At 35.4% G+C, this 25,537-nt stretch overlaps 1 protein-coding gene across 1 annotated transcript in view; it reads right to left on the bottom strand.

Moving 5' to 3' along the window:
- Nucleotides 1-1,227: 1,227 nt before the first annotated feature.
- Nucleotides 1,228-25,537, bottom strand: part of LOC149412193 (uncharacterized) — a 36,519-nt gene continuing 12,209 nt past the window's right edge. The window contains exons 5-16 of the mRNA XM_089645682.1: nucleotides 25,100-25,252; nucleotides 23,212-23,604; nucleotides 21,724-21,876; nucleotides 21,002-21,247; nucleotides 17,869-18,075; nucleotides 17,196-17,448; nucleotides 16,744-16,867; nucleotides 16,192-16,523; nucleotides 14,320-14,516; nucleotides 8,325-8,521; nucleotides 4,862-4,982; nucleotides 1,228-1,614 (exon numbers count right to left, since the gene is read on the bottom strand). Coding sequence (XP_089501808.1) covers nucleotides 1,228-1,614; nucleotides 4,862-4,982; nucleotides 8,325-8,521; nucleotides 14,320-14,516; nucleotides 16,192-16,523; nucleotides 16,744-16,867; nucleotides 17,196-17,448; nucleotides 17,869-18,075; nucleotides 21,002-21,247; nucleotides 21,724-21,876; nucleotides 23,212-23,604; nucleotides 25,100-25,252 — 2,763 coding nt within the window. The remainder of the gene's footprint in view (nucleotides 1,615-4,861; nucleotides 4,983-8,324; nucleotides 8,522-14,319; nucleotides 14,517-16,191; nucleotides 16,524-16,743; nucleotides 16,868-17,195; nucleotides 17,449-17,868; nucleotides 18,076-21,001; nucleotides 21,248-21,723; nucleotides 21,877-23,211; nucleotides 23,605-25,099; nucleotides 25,253-25,537) is intronic.

Genomic DNA, 25,537 nt, shown 5'->3' with positions numbered 1-25,537 from the left:
CATCTTCGGATAATTGCTCAATCATATTCCCGGGTAAACGCCTCAATTGACAATTCGTTTCTTGGCATATTTCTGTCACCATATCTGCGCTTATAAATAAAGCAAACATTTCTCTTATTGTGTTAGATAATAAACTACCATTTTTCAGGCCGGAAGTTTCATTGACAATATTGCATTGCCGACGTCTCGATGATGATGGTGGTAATACACTCCATTCGAATCCGTGTTTTGAAACTAGTATTTCTCCCTCGTCTTCATTTTCACTAGTCGATTCCGAGTCTGATTCTTCTAAATGTTCAACCAAATCTTCAGTATCTGATATGTCATTGTTCATTTCAAACTCAATATCACTATCATAATCAAGTTCTTGCGCTATCTCTTCTTCTGTTGAATTTCTGTCAGTCATTATTCTTCCTGAAAATTGAAGGGTTTTTGTAAATAATGTAAAATGCAGTATTGCTTAACTGAATATTAAAACGAATAAGAAAAAAATGTGAAATAAATATTCAAAAATAAATCTTAGATCAATGATTAAATGACGAAAGCGCACAAATAAATAGTTACGTAATACACACTTTTCAATACTATAATATAAGGTAATAGTATAACACAGTATTCGGAAATAAATGAAAAAGTACTTACAAAAAATTATTAATTTAATTATCGAACGGAAATAATGATTCACTTTAGTACCCCTGCACAAGTTGGTCACGAGACGAAGCTACACAATGCGGCCGTAGGTATCGATGGTCTAAATAGAAAAATAGAACTGGGGACAAGTGGATTTCTCATGTGCACGCATAGCGAAGTAAAGCGGGACATCAATAGCGTGTCATTTCCTCGCGCACTCTTCGCGTAGCAATGGCACACGGTTGAATGTATTGGTATATTTGCTCCCGATTTCTTACAAAAAACTCTGATTTTTAATTGAATTTGAAAACTATGTTAAATATTATTTTTTAATTCAGTGCATAAATGTATAACGGAGGAATACCTAAAATCTGAACCCAGAATTTATTATATTTATAGAGTTATTAAAGATATTAGAAGCAATGTGTAGTAAATACACACCACAGATGAGGAAAGGTTAACCACATGTAAATCATATATCTCATCGTAAAACAAAATGAGATAGCATGAATTTTATAGAAATATCTCTCAAAAAGACTAAAAAGAGAAAAACTTCCGAAAATTATTAATTAATTATGTAGGTATTCCATATTAATCTCAAGGAATGATCAAATACCACCAGAATGTTGGTGGTATCTGTATTGGCTCCATGGAGGAGCCTTGTCCACCGTGGAATTTGAAGTGTTCGCAATCCTCGGCAATGAAGAAAGAAGAATTGGTCTCAAGCGTCACCTTGTTCCTCCCTGTGCCCCCGTTGTTACTGACGGGCAGCGTCAGGAAGCAGTCGGGCATGGGTTGGGGCGGCGGCTCCCCCTGCCCCTTGACCCGCTGCTCCTGCATCTCCTGGGACAGGTCCATCAGCGTGCGGGCCAGGGCCGGCTCCCGATTGTGCTGCTTGCTGCTGCCGGGCTTGATGTGCTTCATGCTCTGGGAAGTGAAGGATCCGTCCAATGACTGTGTGGAATCGCCGAAATAGCTGGTGTCCTGGATATAAGAAAAAATTTATATCAACTTTTCAAATGTGTAGGTTTAAACCATTATTATATGTCTTTATGTGGGATCCTAATCAGTGGCGGCTGGTCGCATAGTGCGTTCGTGTGCAGCACTATCTAAATTGTAATGGCTAAAATTAATTTATAATATCTTACTGAAGACTATAAAATCTATAAAAATCATTTAAAAATATTACTTACCAATACAATGCAATGAATATTATCAAGGAGAGCGATTTTAATCTCTCCAAGTATAAAGTATGGCCGCTGCGCGGCGCCAATCCGCCGCGCCGTGTACACAGATTTGCAAACGGATGAAAATACGTTTTTGTATGTATTTTTTAAAACACTGCGAGCGCCTCAATCTACCCATTTGTACCAGGAGTTAGCTAATTCCCGTGTGTCACTCGGCGCCGAGATAACCCGATCATTTCCGAAGATTACCGATTTATGAGCCTTGACCCGAGGTTACACGGAGACATCCGAAGTTCGTCGAACTTCGAACTCGATATTGGACAATAGATCACAGATGACACATGTCACATGTCACAGATCATAATTTACCGTCGTTATCGCGAGCCGTGACGTAATTATTGTCATTGTTTTGGTATTGATTTATCGAGTAATTTGATCAAGCTAAATACAGAACTTAATCCTTTTAATTTGTAACTTTATAAGAAATAAAAATGAGTGTAATCAGTGTCGAATATATAAGAAATAATAACAGTTTGTTTGAAAATAAATTATTAATTAAAAATTCTGGTCCACCTCGTCCAGTGCTCGTGATTAAGCAAGATTGTAAATCCAAATCAAGAGCTTTTACTCGAGTGTTTGACAAAAAACTTTATGATAAAGCTTTTTGGTTGTGTGGTTGTGACAAAGTTAATCGCTTTTTTTGTTTTCCGTGTCTTGTGTTTGGTGGAGATTCAACTTGGACGTTGAGTGGGATTAATGATTTAACGCATCTATCAGAGAAGTTGAAAAAGCACAATTCATCTACTTTACATTTACAAAATGTTATGAGTTTAGCCGTTTTAGGTACAGTTGACATTCGTCAACAGTTGGATTCTGGATACCGTGAGCAAACTTAACAACATAATGCAATGGTTGACAAAAATAGATATATATTGTCTAAATTAATAGATTGTGTCATATTTTGTGGAGCATTCGAATTGGCATTGCGTGGTCACGACGAAACCCTTGATTCGATAAATCCTGGTGTATTTCGCGGCTTAATAGATTTCGTAGCAGAATTAGATGCAGTATTAAAACAACATTTAGATAGTGCCACTGTTTTTAAAGGGACATCAAAGACTATTTCAAAATGACATATTGGATTCTATAATGGAAGTATACAGCACAGAAGTGAAACGACAAATTACGGAATGTGAATTTATTGCGATTCAAGCAGATGAAACTACAGATGTCTCTACGACGACGCAAATGGTTTTGATCATCGGATATGAATGGAAGGGCCATATTTATGAACGCTTTTGGAAATATTTAATTCCAACCTCGCACTGCGCTGACGGTTTGTATAAAGCCATCTCTGAAGAACTTCAAGGTTTGAACATCAGTTCAAATAAATTGATAGCTCAATGCTTTGATGGAGCCTCAGTTATGAGTGGAAGGGTTGGAGGGGTTCAAGCAAAAATTAAGGCTGATTTTCCATTTGCTAATTATGTTCATTGCTATGCTCATCAGCTGAATTTGATAGTCGAAAAAAGTGTTTCACAAAGCAATGTAATAAAAACGTTTTTCGCACATCTTCACGCATTTCCAATTTTTTTCGAGGTCTCCTAAACGAATGAACGTGTTAAACGATGTAATGAAAAAGAAAATCCCTTCTGCCCCACCAACAAGATGGAATTTCAACATAAAAACTGTGAGAACTGTTTCGGCGTACTCAGAATTGTTGATACAATGTATGGAAACTATTTTAGACCAAAATAATAATGATTCGAATACTATAAACCAGGCCAGTATGTTATTGCATTATCTTAAGGATGAACAGTTTATATATTGGTTAGGTTTCTTCAACAAGATTTTACCCCATTGTGACATTTTGTTTCAACAATTACAATCACGCTCTTTGGATACCATCATGATTAAGAAATATATATATATCAATTTGAAAAATGCATTCAGACAGTTCGTGATTCCATAGACCAAACAGGTGAGCCCAAAGCAAAAAGAAATAAAACGGTGAACTATGCAACTTGCATCGAAGTATGTGATATTCTCTTACAACAGATCAAAGACAGATTCGAGTTTACTAACCATTTATTAGCATCAAAATTATTTGATTGTGAACGCTTTACTCAATATAAAGAAAACTTTCCTCAAAGTGATTTCAATGAAACAGTGAACACGTACCTACATCTTTTTAGATAAATTTAAATTGAAAAATGAACTATGTGCTATATACGGGAGAGATGATTTCTCTAACGCCGATGGTGCAGTGGCAATCTTGCAACTTTTTTATAAAAATAATTTAGTCGAGTCGTTTTCGGAGTGTGTGAAGCTTTTAAAAATAATATGTACAATACCTATGACATCTGTGGAAAGCGAAAGGTGTTTTTCTACCCTAAAACGAATTAAATCATTCTTGCGAAACACGATGAGTCAAGACCGTTTGAATGCTTTATCTGTACTTAGTATTGAAAAAAAAAATTTGCAAACAATCCCAAATTTCACTTCGAAAGTGATAGAAGTTTTTGCTCTTCACAAACAACGTAGAATAGACCTTATCTACAAATAAGGTAGGTGGAATAATTATTTTTACCCATAATCTTTTTGTCATATTGTTTTTATTTTGGATTGTCAGTGAACCACCACCCTTTTAGGGCAGCGGCCGCCACTGATCCTAATGATAGTTTTTTGACGGAACCGTGATTGGTAAATCGATATTGTCCGCTTATAAGTGAAGAGGTAAACCAATTAGAAAAGAAAGTAAGCTCAATTTTATCTTACTTTATGTTAAATTGTCCATACATTTTTATAGTGGACGGGTGCACCACCCAAGTACAGCAAGTACACAAACAAGCCATACACTATAATATATTACAATTCTAATATCGTTTTATAATATTCTTACAGCAGCCCTCTTATAACATTTGACCGATTCCAAACTGGTTACTTTAACCGATTTGACTTAAATTAAGTAATAAAAATTATTACGACTGGGTGTTTTAATCAATATGATAATTTCAATCAAGTATAAAAGGCAATATCTGTACCTTGAAGTTGTCAATAGATGAACCTCTGGATGGCAGCTTGTGAGAAGGTTCTCCGCTGAGCTGGTTGATGTTCAGCTGGTTCCGGGATGAAGACAAGTAGGCTTCATCGTCATCTTGGTCACTGCAAATGACGAACTTTTCAACAAACTAAATTTTTTAAACTTAATTTACTAGTTTATTTTATAAATTAAATCCAAAATTTACTCTGAAATGGGGTAAGATTTGTAAGTAGATACTTAAATACCTACCTACTTAATTGCAAACCATGGATATTTTATATATTTTTTAAATTTCAAATAAGGAATTATACAATTTTTCCAAAGAAATGTCACCAATTCTTTTTAGCAACTTTCTTCAGGCAGGTAAGTAGGTACCATAATCATAGAATGAACCACGATCATGCAGTATCCAGAAGGGTATAACTCCGATAGAAAATTTGAATCGAAGAAAAGATACAGTAATCTCCATGGCTTGTGACATCACATAATTTAACCACATCCACCAATGAACAACTCTGAAAATCTATGGAAAAACTGTTGGAGGCTGAGTGGTTTGATACAATTTGATTGATTGTCCTAAGTAAATGAGGTATAAAAAAAAGATAATTTAAAGCTCTTTTTCGCAGGACAGTACTTTGTCAGATAGAGTCTGGTTGTCGTGAGGGAACATTCTGAAATTCAAATATTTTTATTTTTAAAATAATATGTAAGGCTATTTATTGAATAGGATAGGCTTGGAATGAGAATTTTATTGTCTATGGCCGCACCTTTTTTTTCGAGTTTCCTCTATCCTCGCCGATGGTGTATGATATAGAACAGTTGCACGCATAAAGTGTGTCTAAATATTGGAATATCTATGGTTAAATAGAGGGCCAATTTGTTTCATGCATAAAGCATGGAGTTATCAATCTAATGGGTGGTTTTTTTATGGTAGTACTAGCATGGCAACCATCTTGAACCGGAATGTAACAAACAAATTTACAATTTTTTAAATGCCAAATGGTCGAGTTAAAAAAGGACTTCACTGCGCTCAGTCAATTAAACAACACATTTTTTTTTTGTAAGTCAGGAGAGAGTGAACTTTTCAACATTGGAACTGATGTGTTGAGGAAATCAACAAATTAAAAAAAAGAATCTTTTCAAAACCAGACAAGCAATTGTAAACCCAAAAATATAACATATTATAAGCAGACAATATCGTTTTTTTTCTACATTTGAAATGTGCATACATTATAATGACTTACTTTTACAGGGCATTTTTAAAAGTGGAACTTACAACTTGCAAATACTTGGTACATCACGTGAATTAAAAATATAAACTGAATAACCAATAAATACTAAAAATTTGAACTTTATAAGTTTTTAACTAAAGAAACCAGATTTAATAGATTAAAGTTCAGAAGGAGAAAGAACTTAAGATTTTAGTTAGTAAAAACACATTTCAAATAGAAGATGATTAAGACGGACAAGATGTACATTTATTCCACTAAACTGCACTTGCACATCTCATGATGGTGCATATTAATTATAATTAAAATATATCATACCAATGCTAAAGGATGACTAACAGATGACATAATATGTATTAATACCTCAACCTTCTTATATGTCATATTCTTCAGTGAAAAGGCACTTAACTCAACATTCCTATAATTATTATTGTTTAAGATTTCTTAAAATCACTCAATAATGCGATTTATATACTAATGGCCTGCAAACATAAGTAGCGTAAGAATATATTAATTTATGTAGTTTAAATGACAATACAATTAACCCCCCAGGCCTCTGGTATATTTTGGCAGAAGGTCAGAGTATTATCGCTTTGCTATAAAATCCAATTAAATGGAATATTTCTGAAACTAAATATTGTTTTTGAAAGGTGATTAAATACACTTACAAATGTTGTTATTAGAAACAAACATAATTTTTGAAATATTAAAATTTATAACGCAAAAGTAAAAAAGTTTTAAAAATGGCTCACCTTACGTTTTTTATAACTAAAATTACTGTTAACGATTAAAAATAAAAACACACATGAAAATGGTTCCATGATATTTCATCAAAATGACAATTAAACACACCTTTAAAAATTGATAAAACAAAAAGTAGGTTAAATATAGGGTTTTCCAATAAGAGGTGTTATTTTGAATAGCACGCTATTTCGGTAGATGTTACTTTTAAGCTGTTATTTTTTGACATTTGACAAGTAGAAATTACGCCATTAATAAAAATGGAACGATACACGCTTCAACAACGCATTGAAATTATTAAAATTCACTATTATTAATTATTAGATTTCCATCGAAAAATCATCTTGAGTGATGAGGCCCATTTCCACCTCGGTGGCTTCGTCAACAAGCAAAATTGTCGCATCTGGGGCTCGGAAAACCCAAGAGTTATTGTTGAAAAGCCTCTCTATCCTCAATGTGTGACTGTTTGGTGCGGTTTATGGTCCGGCGGAGTCATTGGATCTTACTTTTTCGAAAATGAGGCTGGAGCAACAGTTACGGTGAATGGATTGCGCTATCGAGAGATGATTAATGATTTTTTATGACCGGAATTGGATGGTATTGATCTGGACAACGTTTAATTTCAACAAGACGGCGCTACGTGCCACACAAGCAACGAAACCATTGATCTTTTACGGGAAAAGTTTCTTTGAATATCAAAATAACACATCTTATTGTAGTTACCTATCCTATGTAACCTAGTTTTTGTTTCATCACTTTTCATGACTTTATATCACTTTTTGTAGGTATGTTGACCTGTCATTTTGATGAGATACCCGGTCACCTAGGAAAATGTATTATATATGTTACAGTCACCTCACTTTTTTTTTCGTTCATATAAAAATAATGAATGAAAAATTCACAAAGTTTCATACATTTTTTCGAATTGCGATCGGAAACTTTGGTTCCATTGAGGTCCACATTTTAAGTTTTCTATGGTTAACTTCTAGATTTAAAAATAAAGCAAGGTGTTTTCTCTTTCTAACACTGTTTAGATCATATTTCTCACCATGACAGTAAGGGAGACAAAACGATTTATATGAGCTGTTTCCAAAAGCAAACAAATTAGCCTGAGGAGTTAATTTCTAAAATTTAAAAATTTACTGAGTTCCATAAAGCATGGTTCTCAACCGCTGATGAATATTAGTTGAAAGACACAACAAACAAAAGTTTAATGCTAAATTTGAAGTGATTTTAGACAATTATAGAAATGTGAGATACTAAACTTATGAAAGAACTTTTATCAATCCCAGGAAATTATTCAACAATTTTTCAAAACCTAAAAATTCTTATTTCTCCCCTATTCTGTTATGATGGGCAACTAGTGTTGTTGTATTTTGGATGAATGCATACATACTTACCAGATACTAGTTGAATGGTAGTCTTACATGCCCCATAAGAAATTCTGCAGAGATCATAAATTGCTAAAATTGCCGGTATTTAAACGCCACATACCTCGAGTACCTATTATCAATGTCGGTTCGCATGGTCAGCGCAGAGCAGGCGCAGTCATCCTCAGCAGCGGGGGGCCCCGGGAGCCCCGCCCCCCCAGGGAGCCCCATGGACGCTGCCTCCTCAGCCCCAGAAGGGGTCGGCTTGGACACAGCGGATTGATCCAAGGCGAGGGACTGCTGGTTGGTCCTGTGGTCCACCTGCCAATCAAATTAATATATATTAGTTTGGGATTAAAAATACCATCAACTCAATGCAAATCGGGCAATATTTTTAGCCACTGGAGTGTTTTTGGCCATATTTTGTCCAATTCGCAACACACGCGAGCGCACGCTAGCCTAAGGCCAATTTAAAGAGATATATTAAAACATTTATAGGAATTATTTAAAAAGTTCCCACGTGTTTGCAACTTGGATATTCACAAAGCTAACAGTATTACACAGCTAGTAGTTTCACAGATTATCAATAGATGTCTCGTTTCTCTAGTAAATACGGTTCCATGGATAACTCATCAAAATGACAATTCAACACACCGATAAAAAGTGTTATAAAGTTATGAAAAGTGATGAAACAAAAACTAGGTTAAATAGTTTACATATGTGTAACTATTTAACCTAGTTTTTGTTTCATCACTAATGACTTTAAAACACTTTTTATAGGTGTGTTGAATTGTCATTTTGATGAGTTATCTGGTCACCAGTAAATACATAAAGCTAAACAAATTATCTCAGTGAAGAGTTTTTTTTTTTGACGGTATGTTGTCGCGTTAAAAATTCCTGTGAATGTTTATTTTACACAAATTTTGTTATGTATCATGTATCAATGTATTTGTTATTAAATTCTCTGCTTATTTAAAGTTATTTAAAATTTTAAAAAATGTGAAAGCGAGTTTTAATTTGCACAAAAAATTTACTTTTTCGGTGCAGTATGTGCATTGTCCTTAAATAAAAGGTGTAATATTGTAAATTATATGATTATTAATCCAATTTAAAATTATAGAAATAGATAATAGAGAATTTTTATTATTCTAGGATAAACTTTGGTCTGATAAATTATGTTTGAAAAATAATATGTCAAGTGAAAAACAAATAATTTTTGAAGTTTTCGTAAGTACATTCTACATTTTATTTAAATAAAAATAATACTAAAAAAAAACTGTTAAAATATATATTTTTTTATTTAATAATAAAAAGGGAAACACTTTGTTTACAGTCACTTTATTGAAATTTTTAACGTCTACCGGTTTCGGTACCTCCGTACCATCATCAGGACAGTTATAAAAATACTAACAAATACAGAATAATACACATATATATAAACAAATAGTTGAGAGAGAAAGAGATAAAAAACAGAGAGAGACAGTATCAGTTGTGGGCGGGAAGTGGGGGAGGGGAGTTAGGGATAACAGGAAACATATTTATTATAGGGCTGAACGTTAAATTTAGTTGATTATTGATAATTTCAGCCTTTGAATTGACTGATTTTTTTATTTCCAACGCTTCCAAGTTGTTAAGTCGTAAACCTATCTCATTTTTGTGAAGGACTTTAATACCCGTGTCACGGTTGAAAGTATGATCTTTATTAATTAGATGTTCTGCAAATTCTGAAAATCCCGAACTGGTTAGACATCTTAGGTGTTCTTTTATTCTAGTTTCTATATTGCGTGATGTTTGCCCTATGTAGAATGCTGGGCAATCATTACAACTAATTTTATATACGCCTGAGTGGCTAAGAACATCTTCTTTATCTTTGGCATTAATTAAAAATTTTCCTAGATTATTATTAGTATAATACGCTGGTTTAATTTCTGGGGGGAATTTAACTGTACATGTAGAGGAAAGGTTATTAATATACAAAATTCTTCTCCACTGCTGGTTGGAGTTATTATTGTTGAGAGTTGGTGGACTACTGTAGACGTATTTATTTATGGCAATACATCTTAATTTTTTTGTAAGGATTCTATCAATAAGGCCTATTTCATATCCATTATTAAGTGCTATTAGTTTAATTGTACTTAACTCATTAGCGTAATTAACATTTGATAAAGGAGTAGTGACTAAACGGTGGATCATAGAGTGGAATGCCGAATGTTTGTGGGAAATAGGGTGGTTAGACGTATTATGGATTGTAGTGTCTGTGAAGGTAGGTTTTCTAAAAATATTAAACTGAATTTTATTATCAATAATCGATAATGTGAGATCTAAAAAGTTGAGTGTCGAATTTATACCTACTTCTAGTGTGAATTGGATCTGTTTATGTAAGGAGTTGAGGAGTAATAGGAAGGAATTAACTTAAAACTAAACGAAAACTAACTTACAACTTAAAACTAACTTACAACTTAAAACTAACCTACAACGAAATAACTTAAAACTAAATATTAAAATATTGCATACCGAATTAGTCCATGAACTCCACCCAGTAGAATGGGATCTTTTTGATGACAAAATTAGAAGTTTTGCGTCAGTGAAAGCTTATAAAAAGAGGATAACCCTGGAAAATAAACTCAAAAAATTGTGCCAATCAAATACCCACATCAATAACCCGGAGACATCATCATCTCAAAAATTCTACGAACGTGTACAGAATCTCTCCTCGGCACAGTTTACCCAACAAGAAATGGAATTACTCTCCAAAGGTTTAAAATATAACCTAAAATATACTAATAAAAATTACAATAGTGCTGTGGAAAACGTTGCAGTAGACATGGAAACAGCGTTATATAAATCTCCGAAACCTTACCTCTACAAAAGTGCCGAGGTCTTACAAAACCTTATCCCAAGATTCCAGCCGAAGCAGAATCAAGAAAACTTACACGCCAAAAATATCCGTGAAAAACTGAAGAAAGAAGATTTAATATTAACCAGAGCTGATAAAGGCAATACAGTTGTAATTATGAACAAGATAGAATATAATCATAAAATTAATGACTTCCTAGAATCTGATAACTTTGAAATTTTAAAAGTAGATCCGACTAATAAATACCAGAGAACCCTTAAAAGTACATTCAACGAGTGTAAAACCCCAATATTCAAAGATGATACTTATCACCAGGTTAAATTCTTAACTAAAAACCCGAAAATCCCCAGGTTATATGGGTTTGTCAAAATACATAAAGCTAATAGGCCAATTAGGCCGGTTGTGACTTGTTGTAATGCACCTAATTATAAAATTGCTTCTTTTCTTACTAAGGTAATTAAAGATTCCAATATATTTCAACCAAAATATACAATTAAAAATTCCCATGAATTAATCAACCACTTGAAAGATTTAACCCTCCCTAGCAACTGTAAACTCATTTCTTTTGATGTAGTGAATTTGTTTCCCAGTATTCCGGTAGTAGAATGTAAAAATATTATAAGCAATTTAGTCAATAGTTCTAACTTACATAAGGATTTTACAAAAGATATTAACCAACTTATCGATGTTTGCTTGAACCAAAACAGTTTTAAATATAATAATATAATGTACCGTCAACGAGATGGATTACCGATGGGGTCTCCCACAAGTCCACTTATTGCCGATATTTTTATGAATAATTTTGAAAACAATATTTTTGAACTTAAAACACCTTTGTTAAAAAATATTTTACTATGGAGACGCTATGTAGACGATATCATATGTATTTGGGCGGGTACAGAGCGTCAGCTAAATTCCTAGTTTTAAGTTGTAAGTTAGTTTTAAGTTGTAAGTTAGTTTTCGTTTAGTTTTAAGTTAATTCCTTCCTATTACTCCTCAACTCCTTACATAAACAGATCCAATTCACACTAGAAGTAGGCATAAATTCGACACTCAACTTTTTAGATCTCACATTATCGATTATTGATAATAAAATTCAGTTTAATATTTTTAGAAAACCTACCTTCACAGACACTACAATCCATAATACGTCTAACCACCCTATTTCCCACAAACATTCGGCATTCCACTCTATGATCCACCGTTTAGTCACTACTCCTTTATCAAATGTTAATTACGCTAATGAGTTAAGTACAATTAAACTAATAGCACTTAATAATGGATATGAAATAGGCCTTATTGATAGAATCCTTACAAAAAAATTAAGATGTATTGCCATAAATAAATACGTCTACAGTAGTCCACCAACTCTCAACAATAATAACTCCAACCAGCAGTGGAGAAGAATTTTGTATATTAATAACCTTTCCTCTACATGTACAGTTAAATTCCCCCCAGAAATTAAACCAGCGTATTATACTAATAATAATCTAGGAAAATTTTTAATTAATGCCAAAGATAAAGAAGATGTTCTTAGCCACTCAGGCGTATATAAAATTAGTTGTAATGATTGCCCAGCATTCTACATAGGGCAAACATCACGCAATATAGAAACTAGAATAAAAGAACACCTAAGATGTCTAACCAGTTCGGGATTTTCAGAATTTGCAGAACATCTAATTAATAAAGATCATACTTTCAACCGTGACACGGGTATTAAAGTCCTTCACAAAAATGAGATAGGTTTACGACTTAACAACTTGGAAGCGTTGGAAATAAAAAAATCAGTCAATTCAAAGGCTGAAATTATCAATAATCAACTAAATTTAACGTTCAGCCCTATAATAAATATGTTTCCTGTTATCCCTAACTCCCCTCCCCCACTTCCCGCCCACAACTGATACTGTCTCTCTCTGTTTTTTATCTCTTTCTCTCTCAACTATTTGTTTATATATATGTGTATTATTCTGTATTTGTTAGTATTTTTATAACTGTCCTGATGATGGTACGGAGGTACCGAAACCGGTAGACGTTAAAAATTTCAATAAAGTGACTGTAAACAAAGTGTTTCCCTTTTTATTATTTAAAATGTCAAGTCACAATGTGTTTGCTTCTTTTGAAAAATTATTTTTTTATTATTAAACTGTAAACATACATTTACAAACATGCTGTAAGAAGTACAGTTTTGAACCATTTTTGTTAACAATCAGACGAAATTCACGCGTTTATGAACTTGATGATTTTTTTTTAATGAAACCTACAAACTTAAGATAAATATAGAAATATAGGTAAATTCATTGGCTTTAAACGACAGTTAACAGATCAGTATTTGGAGATATGATTTTTTTGATGAACACAGGTAAATTCAAATCCACACATATGAAAATCTCCAGCGCTCAATGCATTTTATCGTAAACATCTTGGCGCTCCAGTTGCTAATAAAAACCCCTATGGGAGGAGGTGGATTGTTGTTGTATGGGGTCATTGCCCCAAGTAACATACATTGATAAAAGTGTTGACATTTGCCAAATGAGAATGGGTTGTTTTTATGAATCCTTATCAATAGCAAAGTTCCACAATAACCAGTTAGCTTTTGTTTTTATTTTATTTGAAACATCTTTTGGCACTCCTAGGGGAGGTAAAACTGACTATTGCGTAGCACAGTACGTTAAGACAGGACAACGCACTAGCATGGACCGACGCTTCATTCGGCTAGCCTCATGACTCGTCGGCTCTTTCCGCCCGACGGCCAAAACTCTGTGCGGTATATTTGCTTCTATTCTTACTAAAATTGGCAATGGATCTAAATCAATCTATCTAAATGAAGAAGTTGTAATATATATTCACCGGCCTCAAAACGCTGAGCAACCGGGTAGCGACATAGTTCCCCTGCCTTTACACTGTACAGAACAGACAGGGCCGCTCTTGTGAGGCGACATAATAAATTCCTTTGTGTATGTTTTAATAATAATTGTTAATAACTTGTGTCTCCTCAATACCCACAACCCATTCCTGAACAGAGTTAACTTTTCAAAATTATTACATATTTAAGAACCCTTGACATGAATTTCATGATGAAATTGTTACCACACAGATCATTTGAAACTAAAAAAGAATGAGTGATGTATGCTGGTCAATTAACATAAGGCAACAATTAATTTAATTATTTAACATTCAGTATAAAGTGTTCTCAACACTGTGACAGTCAACACTGTAGATAAAGACCAAATCTGTTGTTTTATAATCTGTGCGGGTGACTTACATCCTTGCTCATGAGGCGCTCCAGCTGTTTCTTTTTGGCCTCCAGCTCAGCCTTAAGCGCCAGCTGGCGACGCTCCACCGGGCCCCCATAGGGCGGGTAGCCCACCACCGTGTTGGAGGAGGTGTTGCCCCCGCTCAGACTATTGGTGCGCTTCTTGTCCTCCGACTTGATGGAGGAGCCACTGGACATACATGTGTCTGGAAATTATTTTTCATTCATTTAAAATACATTCGGTACATACTTAAAGAAATATCTCCATTCTGTCTTGAAAATGTTTTTTAACCCTTTGTACTACTAATATTTTTTATATGGTATACCAGCTACTCCATAGAGTGTAATGTAAAAATATGAGTAAAAATTACAATATCTTTAAAAAATTAGAAAGAAATGTTTTTTGGTAAGGCAGCAAATAAAATGATATAGTTATGTTAAGAAATATATATTTATTATCATATAAGATTGTTAATAAAAGAAAAATTTTCATATTCTAATCTTTATAATTTTTCAACATGTGGTATTTTAGAAATCAGTAGCCCAAATGCATACGTGGCTTGTTAGGACACGTGTCACAGTACTCACTGGTTTCCCGTCTGCCGCCTTTTACTTCCCTTTTCGAGCAGACCACACAGTCCCGCTTGGAACCTTTTCTTAAAATATGGAGGTTCCCATTGGCCTGGTCTCTGATGGAGTGAGAATATTTATTGCCCAGTAAAAATATTCAAATAAAATGAATGTGTTATGTTAAATTGTTATGTATGAAAAACAGAGCAAAAAGCACAACCAATCGTAAATGGGTAATGTATACAGCTGAATAGAATCATGTGTATACCTGTAAAAAGACCCTTTTATTTTTTGACAAGACATTAACTCTACCTATGTTTGTTGTTAGTTTAAGACGATTAGAAGAGTTTTTAATATGTTTTGTATAACAAGTCTGCAGTCTTGGCAAACCCTTCCCCTCATACTACTTCCCACTCCCATTTTATGACAAGACATTAACTCTACCTATATTTGTTGTTAGTTTAAGACGATTAGAAAAGTTTTTAATATGTTTTGTATAAACAAGTCTGCTGTCTTGACAAACTCTTCCCCTTGGTATATAAGTCTTATCTATGGTATTTAAGTCTCCTTCTCTATGGTATTTAAGTTAGAAGATCATTGATAAAAATAAATTAAAAGAGTGCAGTTCCCCATTACTGCACATGAAAAGTTTTAGCCCATCGTCCCACGAGTCAGTAAGCAATCAACATAAACCGAATGCTGCGAACCCTGCGCAGGATCGGATACAAATAATTTGTAAAATTTTGAGAACTGGTAATTGTTAATCTGAAAACAATACTTTCTGTGAGTGGGATTTTGAGCTGGAGCACGGCATATCAAAGGTTAATCCATTTTGTCCGAACCGCCACAATTAAGTTTTTAGATTTTCACGGCCAAAAGCATTTTTGTTGTTTGTTTTTGGGGTGTTATGCCGTGTTGCGCTAACTCCTTCTTTAGCCGACGTTTCGGACAGCGTTGCAGTGTCCATCATCAGGGCAGATCCGGTAGATCCGAAGATGATGATGGACACTGCAACGCTGTCCGAAACGTCGGCTAAAGAAGGAGTTAGCGCAACACGGCATAACACCCCAAAAACAAACAACAAAAATCTTAAGCATTTATTTTTATATTATAAAAATTTATAAAAAAAATTAATTTATATTAAATAAATACAAAAACAAAGAGTTATGTTATTTTTACTACATCAATAAATTCAGTAAAAGTTCTTACAACAATTAATTCAGTTGCTGTGGTCAGTTTCAGTGTAAATAATTTCAGATGGGATGGTTTAAAAGCAATGCAGGTTTCTGTGCTGATAGTAATGATTAGTACCTCTGTTGGTGGCGTGTTTCAGGCGCCTTCTCTCTTCGCTCAGTCCCTGGGCTGCCTGCTTCAGCTCGTGGGTCAACTGCTGGATGACTGCCAGACCAGAACCAACACTGTCACCAGTGCCTGTAGTTTGGTTTTGCTCACTGACATTGGTGCACTTATTGGATCCTGACGATATGCAATTCTGAAGTCTGGACAATCCCAGAGGAGTGTTCTGACTCTTGGAGTTGGCGCCACTGTTCTGGGCCCCCGACTGGCCGTCTTTCATTATTTTAGAAGATGAAGATGAGTCTGTTCTGCAGAGAGGAGCATTGTTCACGGATGATTCAGAAACTCTGGAAAAAAAAAACTCTTTTTAGATGCAGAAGCTGTGCGAGGAGAGACTGGGCCAGTGATGGACTGAGGCCGCCAAAGTAGAGCAAGATAGGGACACCTGAGGTTGTCTTGTCAAAACAATGGTTGCCTGTCTCCACTAGGAAATGTGTGTTTAAATTGTATTTTTATGAAAGAGGTAAACAAAATCTCGGCAGTCACGAGTAATGGATAAATATGTACCTATTTTGATTTCTATTATGGTTTTCTTGAGGAATATGAGGAGTATTGTGAAACACATGTTCTTCATCAAAAGTTGAATTGATTCCGAAATTGTTTTGGATAGAATCCACAGTCCTTAGCATATCTGAAAAAGAATTAAAATTAATTAACCATTAAAAATATAATTCTGTTTTTGAAGTGGAGCATTTAATAGTGAAGCTACGGGATTTTGCCATGTACACATAAAATAAATAAACCATTAATAATACAATTCTGTTTTTGAAGTGGAGCATATAGTAGTGAAGCTACGGCATTTTGCCATGTACACATAAAATTTTAAGAAAACACTTTTTTTTAATTACTTAAGGCTACCACAGATTAACCATAATCTCTATGGACTTCATGCCTTGAACAAGCATTTTTAAACACTAATAGGAATGATTCTACGTCGTGAATTACTTTAATTTACTCACTTTTCAGTCTTTCCAGTTCCACTTTCATCACATTGACGGCGGCCACCTTGTGTCTGATGATGTTCTCAATTGTGCCCCCCTCCTCCTCGCTGGCTTCGGAGCCCCCCCACCCTCCGCGGCCACCCTCCTGGCTACCCCCCTCCCCACGTCCCCCCTGTCCACCCAGGGCCCCAACGTTGTCTATGGTCTGGGGCATAGAGACGGCGTCAGCCAGTGAAGAAGTCGCCGCGTGAAGATTCTGGATTTTTGCCACCTGCGAACTCTGAAACTAGTTAGAATCGTGTCAGGATAAGAATACAAAATATATCATTACATTTTCTAACAAAAAAGACAAAGATTCCCGAGTAACGAATAACTTGAAAATATTTAGAAAAACTCCTACTACCATCACTATAAGCGGATAATGTTGCTAATGTACTGATGGGGGTATAAACCAAATACAAATAAATATCAGTTATTTTCCAAAATTTAAAATATTGAATTACCAACGAAAGATATTAATTTATTTATAATGAGTCGTGATAACAATGGTCCTGCCGTTAAAAGGTTTGTAACCTTACTTTCCGATACATGCTTTTATTAGAAAAATGGAGGCGTTTCAACGGAAATATCAGCAGTATATGACTTAAATCATTAGTACTCATATGTGAAGAGTATTCTCAAGTGTGCATACCTGGCTCTCCAGATGCTGTCGCCTCATCTGCAGGTCCCGCAGCATGTCAATCTCCGCCTGGTCCGAGGACACCACCGCCACAGCCACCCCGCCTTTACTGCTGCGACCCTCCGAGGGTTCGCGCACAGTGGAGAGAGTTCGCTCATTCAGCTCACGCTCTCGAGAACTCGATGCTCGTTTGCGGGCTCCCTGGTTGTTCCAATTATACTGGGGAAATATATTATAGAATTATAGGGTACTTGTTATATGGACACATCATTCAAATTTAAATAAAAACCTATTTTCTTAACCTAACCTAACCTAACCTAACCTAACCTAACCCAACCCAACCCAACCCAACCCAACCCAACCCAACCCAACCCAACCCAACCCAACCCAACCCAACCCAACCCAACCCAACCCAACCCAACCCAACCCAACCCAACCCAACCCAACCCAATCTAACCTAACTGATCTAACTATCTGATTAATTCTTCAGTTTGAATTGAACACAATAATATGGTTCACTGAGCATTCATAAAGTGGTAACGTAGTAACTAATAATAATTTTTGTTAATTTATTTTTGTCCGTCATTCGAAAAAATTCGATTTTTGCGAAAATAAATCATAAAATTTCGTAAGTCTGAATTTGAAAGACAGCCGTGGCGGTAAAATGCCGAAAAATTTATTTTTAAGTGGTTTTACATCATCCTAATTAGTATTGTTATTTTGTAGATCTGAATCAATTTACACTGGAATGTCATATTTTTAGAAATTATTTAGATTATCTGAGTTTGAAGGGCCGAGAAAATTCGTTTTACGCGGAAAAATTTCGTATTTTTTACAATTTTACACCAAATATCAGAATTTAAAGGGTTTGGTTGCGAAATCTCTATTTACACGGAAATAGAGATTTCGCGATACATACTATAGTATTTTTATGAATTTAAAGGGTGTGAAAATTTGATTTATCAAAAATGTGTGGTATTTTTACGAATTTGCTTTAAATAACTGAGCCGCTGCTGTTTTCGGCTGCGAAAATTCGATTTACACGGAAATAATTCATATTAATACGAATTTACTCGAAAGATACTACCCGAATTTGAAGGGGAGGCTGAGGAAATCGATTTTTGGCGTCTTTTTTAATATGTTTTATAAAATTTCGAATTACATGGGAATTTGTTATTTCGAAATTTGATTTTCTTGTCCCGTGGATTTCGAATTAACGAGGTTCTACTGTAATAGAGAAGATCATTTCGTCTGTCTTTTTGCTGAGCGAAGACCTCAAATCACCCTTGTATTAAAATCAGGAATTTTTTAATAAGCTCCTTCCCACCAAAAGATCAAATTTGATCGATTAAAAAAATTAATGTCATAATTAATGTAATGGTTCCCTGAATCCCATAACCGTATACCTGTTGATTCCTTGTTGCTTTTTACACAAGGAACATTACTATCCTGTTCAAAACCTTCTTCGGAATACTTTTGGATGTTTTGAATGCTCTTCATTATCATAATTAATGTTATTTTTTTTATATTATAGAAACAAACAGTACATGATTTACAGAGATGAAACAATATACAGGAATAAGATACTTCATGTTGAGTACCTATGATATGTTTCCTTGTAATGTTTGATAAGTGGTATGTTTATTCCTTAATTACCAGCTGACGTGTGTAGTATATAGGAGTGTGTGTAATGTATGTGTGAGTGTTTGTGTGTGTGTGTGTGTGTGTGTGTGTGTGTGTGTGTGTGTGTGTGTGTGTGTGTGTGTCTGTATGTATGCGCATTGAACAGTTTAAATTATCGACATGATGCCACATTTGAATTTGGGCAGTGAATCCGAAACAATGTCAATGTTAGAGTTTAGACAAATATTATTTAGAGTATGAAGAGCTCGGTTAATTGGCGAATTAGATGCTGCATTTGTTTTATAATTAAGCGTGTGGAATAGCACTGTATGTCGTGTACGTCTCAAAGGTATGTTGAAGTTAATAAGGGACAGAAGTTCGGTACAGTCGATGTCATTGTTTATAAATCTGTGTATAAATTTTGAGTCGGCTACCACTCGTCTTTGCTGCAAAGTTTCAGATGTACACTCAAAGTTATTGTTGAATTTGTAGGTACATAATATATTTATACGACCTATTAACGATATAGTCAATGTGCTTATTATATATAAGTTTGCTATCAAGGTAAACGCCGAGGTCTTTACATTCCGTTTTAGAGATGACAGGTTCATTGTTGAGTGAATATGAGTACTTAATTACGTGTTTATTTCTGGTGAATGTCATAGTGTGATATTTAGAAACATTGATATCTAGACACTTTGTAACGCTTCGCAGTCCGAAAGAGATCGAATAACTTTGAATATTTTCATGTCATCGGCATATAGTTCAATGTAATTTATATAAATGTTGAACATTAGCGGACCTAGGTAGGACCCTTGGGGGACACCAGATTTTACCTCGATAGATTTTGAGAAGACACCGTTGATTAAGATTACCTGATTACGGTTACTAATGTAAGATTTAATCCATCTAAGCAGGTCACTGTGTATACCAAGTAGGACGAGCTTTTTTAAAAGAATTGAGTGTATTACGCGATCGAAAGCCTCAGAGAAGTCTGTATACATAGTATCAACTTGCTGTTGTTCGAGCGTTGTTTTGAGATGACTGGGACAAGTCAATCAAGACAAAAAAAACTCACTGTCAGAGAGTTTTGGAAAGATTACTTTCACATCGTTACTTGTCTCAAGATGATTGACAAGGCGTGGGAAGGGGTTACCAAGAGGACCCTCACTTCGGCTTGGATGAAACTTTGGCCAGGAGGTGGCAAATTTATTCAATTATAATGCTATGTCACATTTTCACCAAAGTTTGAAGCGTCGGCAAAAACAATGGTAAATTATTTATGTTGAATATTAATACGATTTTTTTAATTGTTTTTGCAAATCGACATTGAATTCCAGGTTGCTCCTTAACAATTTATAAGTATGTAGTTTTATTTGAATAAACATAAAAACAAAGAAAATTGAGTATTTTTTGCCGTGGAATGCATTATCGTATTTTACATAGATTTTTATGGGAAAAATTTCATATTAAATAGTAGGAAATTTGTGATCATCTAGCTTTAAAATGAAATAATGGTTACATTATTGTTGTGCTGATTTCCATCGGTCACGTGAGGCAGCGTGGTTGCCACTCCGATCTGGTTAGAGCCGTAAACCCTGGCAGCCTGACCTTGATGGGCTAGGGGCTGGTGATGGTAGTTGGAAGGTCCCGAGGAGCCCTGGTGCTGTTGATGCTCGTGCAGGTCACCCCCCGAGGACCCCGCGTGATGCTCCTGATGGCCGTTGCGGGAGAGATGCATCTCAGCAAGTTGCTCCTTAGCATCGGCCTGGAAGGATAAATTCATTGTAATTAAACGTAGAATAAAGAAGAACATAATAAATGCTGTGTAATTACAGGGGGGGGGTGGTACATAAAAAACAAAAAAAAATGCTCACAACCTGATTAGCTGTTGGGACAGAGAGCTGGATAAGTTGTAAGTTCAATATTGTTGATTTTTATGAGAAAAAAAAAGTGTTTTATGTATAGTGATATGCAATAAATAAATAAATACAGCGTATGAGCCAATAATTTCAAAATACGTTTTTTTTGGCATTTTTAGTTGAACAGCACAAGCCGCATTGATTGGTGCTTTCAATTTTTTAAATTGACCAATAGGCTGCTTGTACTCTTAAAGTCAAAACACAAATGAACCATCCCCAGTACATAAGCAAGCAAGAGCGCAAATATCCCAAGATAGTATTTTTCCTGCCTGAAAATTTTTTTACAGTATTATACTTACACGAAATATATAAGAACACATACCTGATACTTAAGCAGTCTCTTCTGCTCTTGTAAAGCAGCTGCCAGCCGCAGTTGCGATATCTCCATGTTCGCCTTTAGTTCGTTCTGCCACAGGTCATTGTCGCTGTACGCCGACACGCTGCTCTGAGCGGAGGGGGGGCGAGGGATAGCCTCCTATAAGGCATGCAACGTCAGGGTTACCACAAATATAATTATCACAATAAAGGGGTCAACACTGATTCCAGTTTGATAGGAAGAAAGGATAGGGTTTCACAACATTGAACATGTCCCAACACAAACAAAATACATCAACACCGTCTCTGAATTTCTTGCATCTCTCTGCGAATTATAAATCTGAACTAATTAAAGTACTATATATTTAAAACTGAGACTGTACATTGCATTGTTTGTCGAACATGGCACCAAACTTATATCAAAAATACATTCAATGTTTTATCTTGCGTGTTATTTGAGTATGTTAAAAAGATTTAATCCAATCCAATCATACAATCAGGTCATCACACAATTGGTGACACGAAAACACACATCTTGTGTAAAACCAACATTATTTGTATATACACTTTCAAAAAGAGGCCAAAACGTTAGGTTTGCAAGACATCAAGGTTAAGAAAACAATTATACACAAATATTTTAGAATAAAACAGCTGACAAGAACATCTTTGCTTTGTTGAACATGTCAGCCTGCATTGGTATAGCAATGAAATTATCAAACATTTCAGTAATGCAGAAGTGATATCTATTAAGCGTTGATAATGATAAGAAAATCAAATTACATTTGTTATTTCAAATAATATCAATTTGTTTTTAGTATCTATGACAATAATATAGCACATTATATACCAACTGTAAAAGGGCAGAAGGGAATATGTAACACTTTTTATAAAGAGAATAAGGATTATAATATGTTAATTAATCTGTTAAAATCGAATGGACTCTTAACTTAAGATATTCGGCTTGTTCTCTCTTCATTGCATTATAAATAAGTCATAAACAAATTGGTAGGTGTCCTTGCTCTTTTGTTGTTAAATGCACCTTGAAAATGATTTCTAGCATTTAAATGTCACCCGGCACATCCAGTTACATCTACCTTGATAAGATTTTAAAATTAAGGTGAAATTAAATATTTTTTTAATTTATCACTATCACTTATATAATGCGTATTTCCTTTTGTCAGAATACCAAGAAGGTGATTTACGTGAGGCTACTTTCCTTCTGACTTTTCAGTCAATATTGTTGGTCATTGAAGAACAATTATTTTTTGTGCTAACAACGGTTACGGTTAAAGATCAACATACCTCTAACTTGAATTAGTGAATCTAAAAACACCTACAAATGAAACCTTAACTATCCAAAAGTAATGTTTGCGCATTTATAAGGGTTATTGTATCATTGTATCATGCAAAAACACAGCAACCAAACAGCAAAACAAATCAAACATCGGTAGCGGGAATTGTCCAAGCTTTGAGTACAGCTCCATCAATAATTCACCTGGTCTTTCAAGCTAGATTCACTGGCTTCCGTTACATCGGTGATAGTCACACTATCGTTGGACCTCACAGGAGTCCAATCCTTCAGAATGGACACTTCAGAATCTTGATTTTGAGAAGACTCCGAAGTCTTTGCTGTTTCAGGTTCGTGGCATACAGCCTTAGTCTCCAGGATGCCTTCATCTTCATCGTCTGACCATTTATCACCATATGCTGTTAGTATGTCTTCCAGCTTTTTCTCGCTGTCTTTGAGGTGGCTCAGGGTTGCCATCAGGTCTGCGACGTCGCTGTCGACCTCTTCCCTTTCACCTCTTTCAGGCTCCTGGCAAACACTCCCAACCGTCCCCATTAGCAAATCGTTACAGCGCCTCAACGAGATCAGTCTTGTTCGTAACTGTACAACATCAAATTTATTTCACGACGTACATTATTCAACTGGTTGAAGTAAGGAAGTTGTTTAATTCTATAGATAACATTATAATAACATGATAATATTTCCTATTACAGTAGAACCCCGTTAATTCGAAATCCAGGAGACTTAATGAATTTTCATGTAATTTGAAATTTTAAGAAAACAAAAAAAGTGGCGAAAACCAAGTTTCGCGGCCGTCTCTTTAAATTCGGAATAGGTTCTTTGGTGTAAATTCGTAATAATACGACTTATTCCCGTGTAAATCGAATATTCGCAACTGATTTCCGTCGCGGTCGGCCCTTCAAGTTCAGTTATTCAAAGTAAATTCATACTAAAACGAAATATATCCAGTTTTTCGCAGATTCAAATTTTCAAAGTAAAATCGTAAAAATACAATATATTTGATCATAAATCGAAATTTAAAAAAAAGTCGTACTTCGAATTTAAAAAACATTATGTATTAAAATAATTTTCTGGCGAAAATTTCAATTACGCATTTTTTCGAATCACTGGGGTTCGAATTATCGGGGTTAGGTAGTGATAAGAATACAATAACTTGGGTCAGGTTAGTAATATAATATAATAACAATTTTGGTAGCCATAGCTCTAGTATTTCAGTAGTTGGCTTTTTATGCTTATTTTATATTTATATTGAGAAGTTGTGAATGATGAATACATGGAGCAGGCGAAAGGGTTTGTGTATTTGGAGAGAAGAAGTGGAAAGGCTGATAGTGATAATGAAAGAAGGGTAAGAGTAGGTACATAACTCCATTAATAGAGGACTGAACAACAATGGAGTGTGGGTACCTACCCTGATGTATGGCAGTGAGGCATGGAACTGGCAGAGGTGTATGTGTGGTAAAACCACGTATGATAGTGTGAGAAATGAGTAAGATTAAGAAAGGGACATTCAGATGGTTTGGGCTAGTGATGCAACAGAGCTCTGCTTCCGCTTCTGCAGAAGTTCCGCAAGTTTTTCACTTCCGCTTCCGCTTCCACTAAGATTTACTTTTGACATCTGTTTCCGTTTCTGCTTCCGTTCAGACACTTCCGTTGCATCACTAGTTTGGGCATGTAGAGGGAATAAACGAAGAAAGGAGTGTAAGGAGAATATATGACTCAAATGTGAATGGTAGAAGAAGTCAGGGACGCCCAGATACTTGAGTTGGGCCATGTCAAGAGTCAGAATAATAGAAGAGAAAGAATGTGAATGGGGCAAGGAGTGTGTGCCAAGACCGAGTTGTTTGGCGGTCCTTCCTCTCTGCCTCCCTTGCAGAGAAACAGTGTGATGGTTAGTTAGTTAGATAACCCAATCCGACTCATAACATTCTTGAGAATTCATGGCAAGATATGGCACTGGCGCATCTCTTCAAAGTAATACTTTAAGTTTGAATAAAGCCCCCCTGCACGCTACTATAAGTTTGTTGGGCAATCTGCACGGATGAGCTTCAGTAAATCTGATGGGGGAATGGCTCACCTCATCCTCCGAGTTCCTCATGCTGTCCACGAGGGTGGAGGTGACACGGATGTACTCTCGGATCTGTCCGAGACGCTGCTCCACACGAGCCGTGTCAGGGCAGGCGGCCACCATGCTGTCTCCGGTGGAACGCGCAGCCTCCGTCCGCGGGAGCTGATCATGGAAAACATCTCGTTGAAAATATCGATTCCATCAAAAAACAGAAAAGTTAGGAGAAGTGAAAAAAAAATACCTAACTAAACTAATTTAACCCCTAACCTATTTTTTTTTTTTTTTTAAAGAAAGACAAACATTCCCGGGTTACGAATAACCCAACAATGTTTGAAAATCTCCTACTACCACCACAGAAAGCCGAAAATGTTGCTTGTGTTGTGATGGAGGACTTAGCCAGCCGAGGAATCGAACACGCGACGCTCGGGTGAGACCCAAGCGCTATGC

Source organism: Hesperophylax consimilis, chromosome 23 (genome assembly GCF_061612785.1).
Source record: "Hesperophylax consimilis isolate HC1 chromosome 23, BYU_Hcon_1.0, whole genome shotgun sequence".
NCBI lineage: Eukaryota > Metazoa > Arthropoda > Insecta > Trichoptera > Limnephilidae > Hesperophylax > Hesperophylax consimilis.
This window is presented reverse-complemented; position numbering and strand designations above follow the sequence as displayed.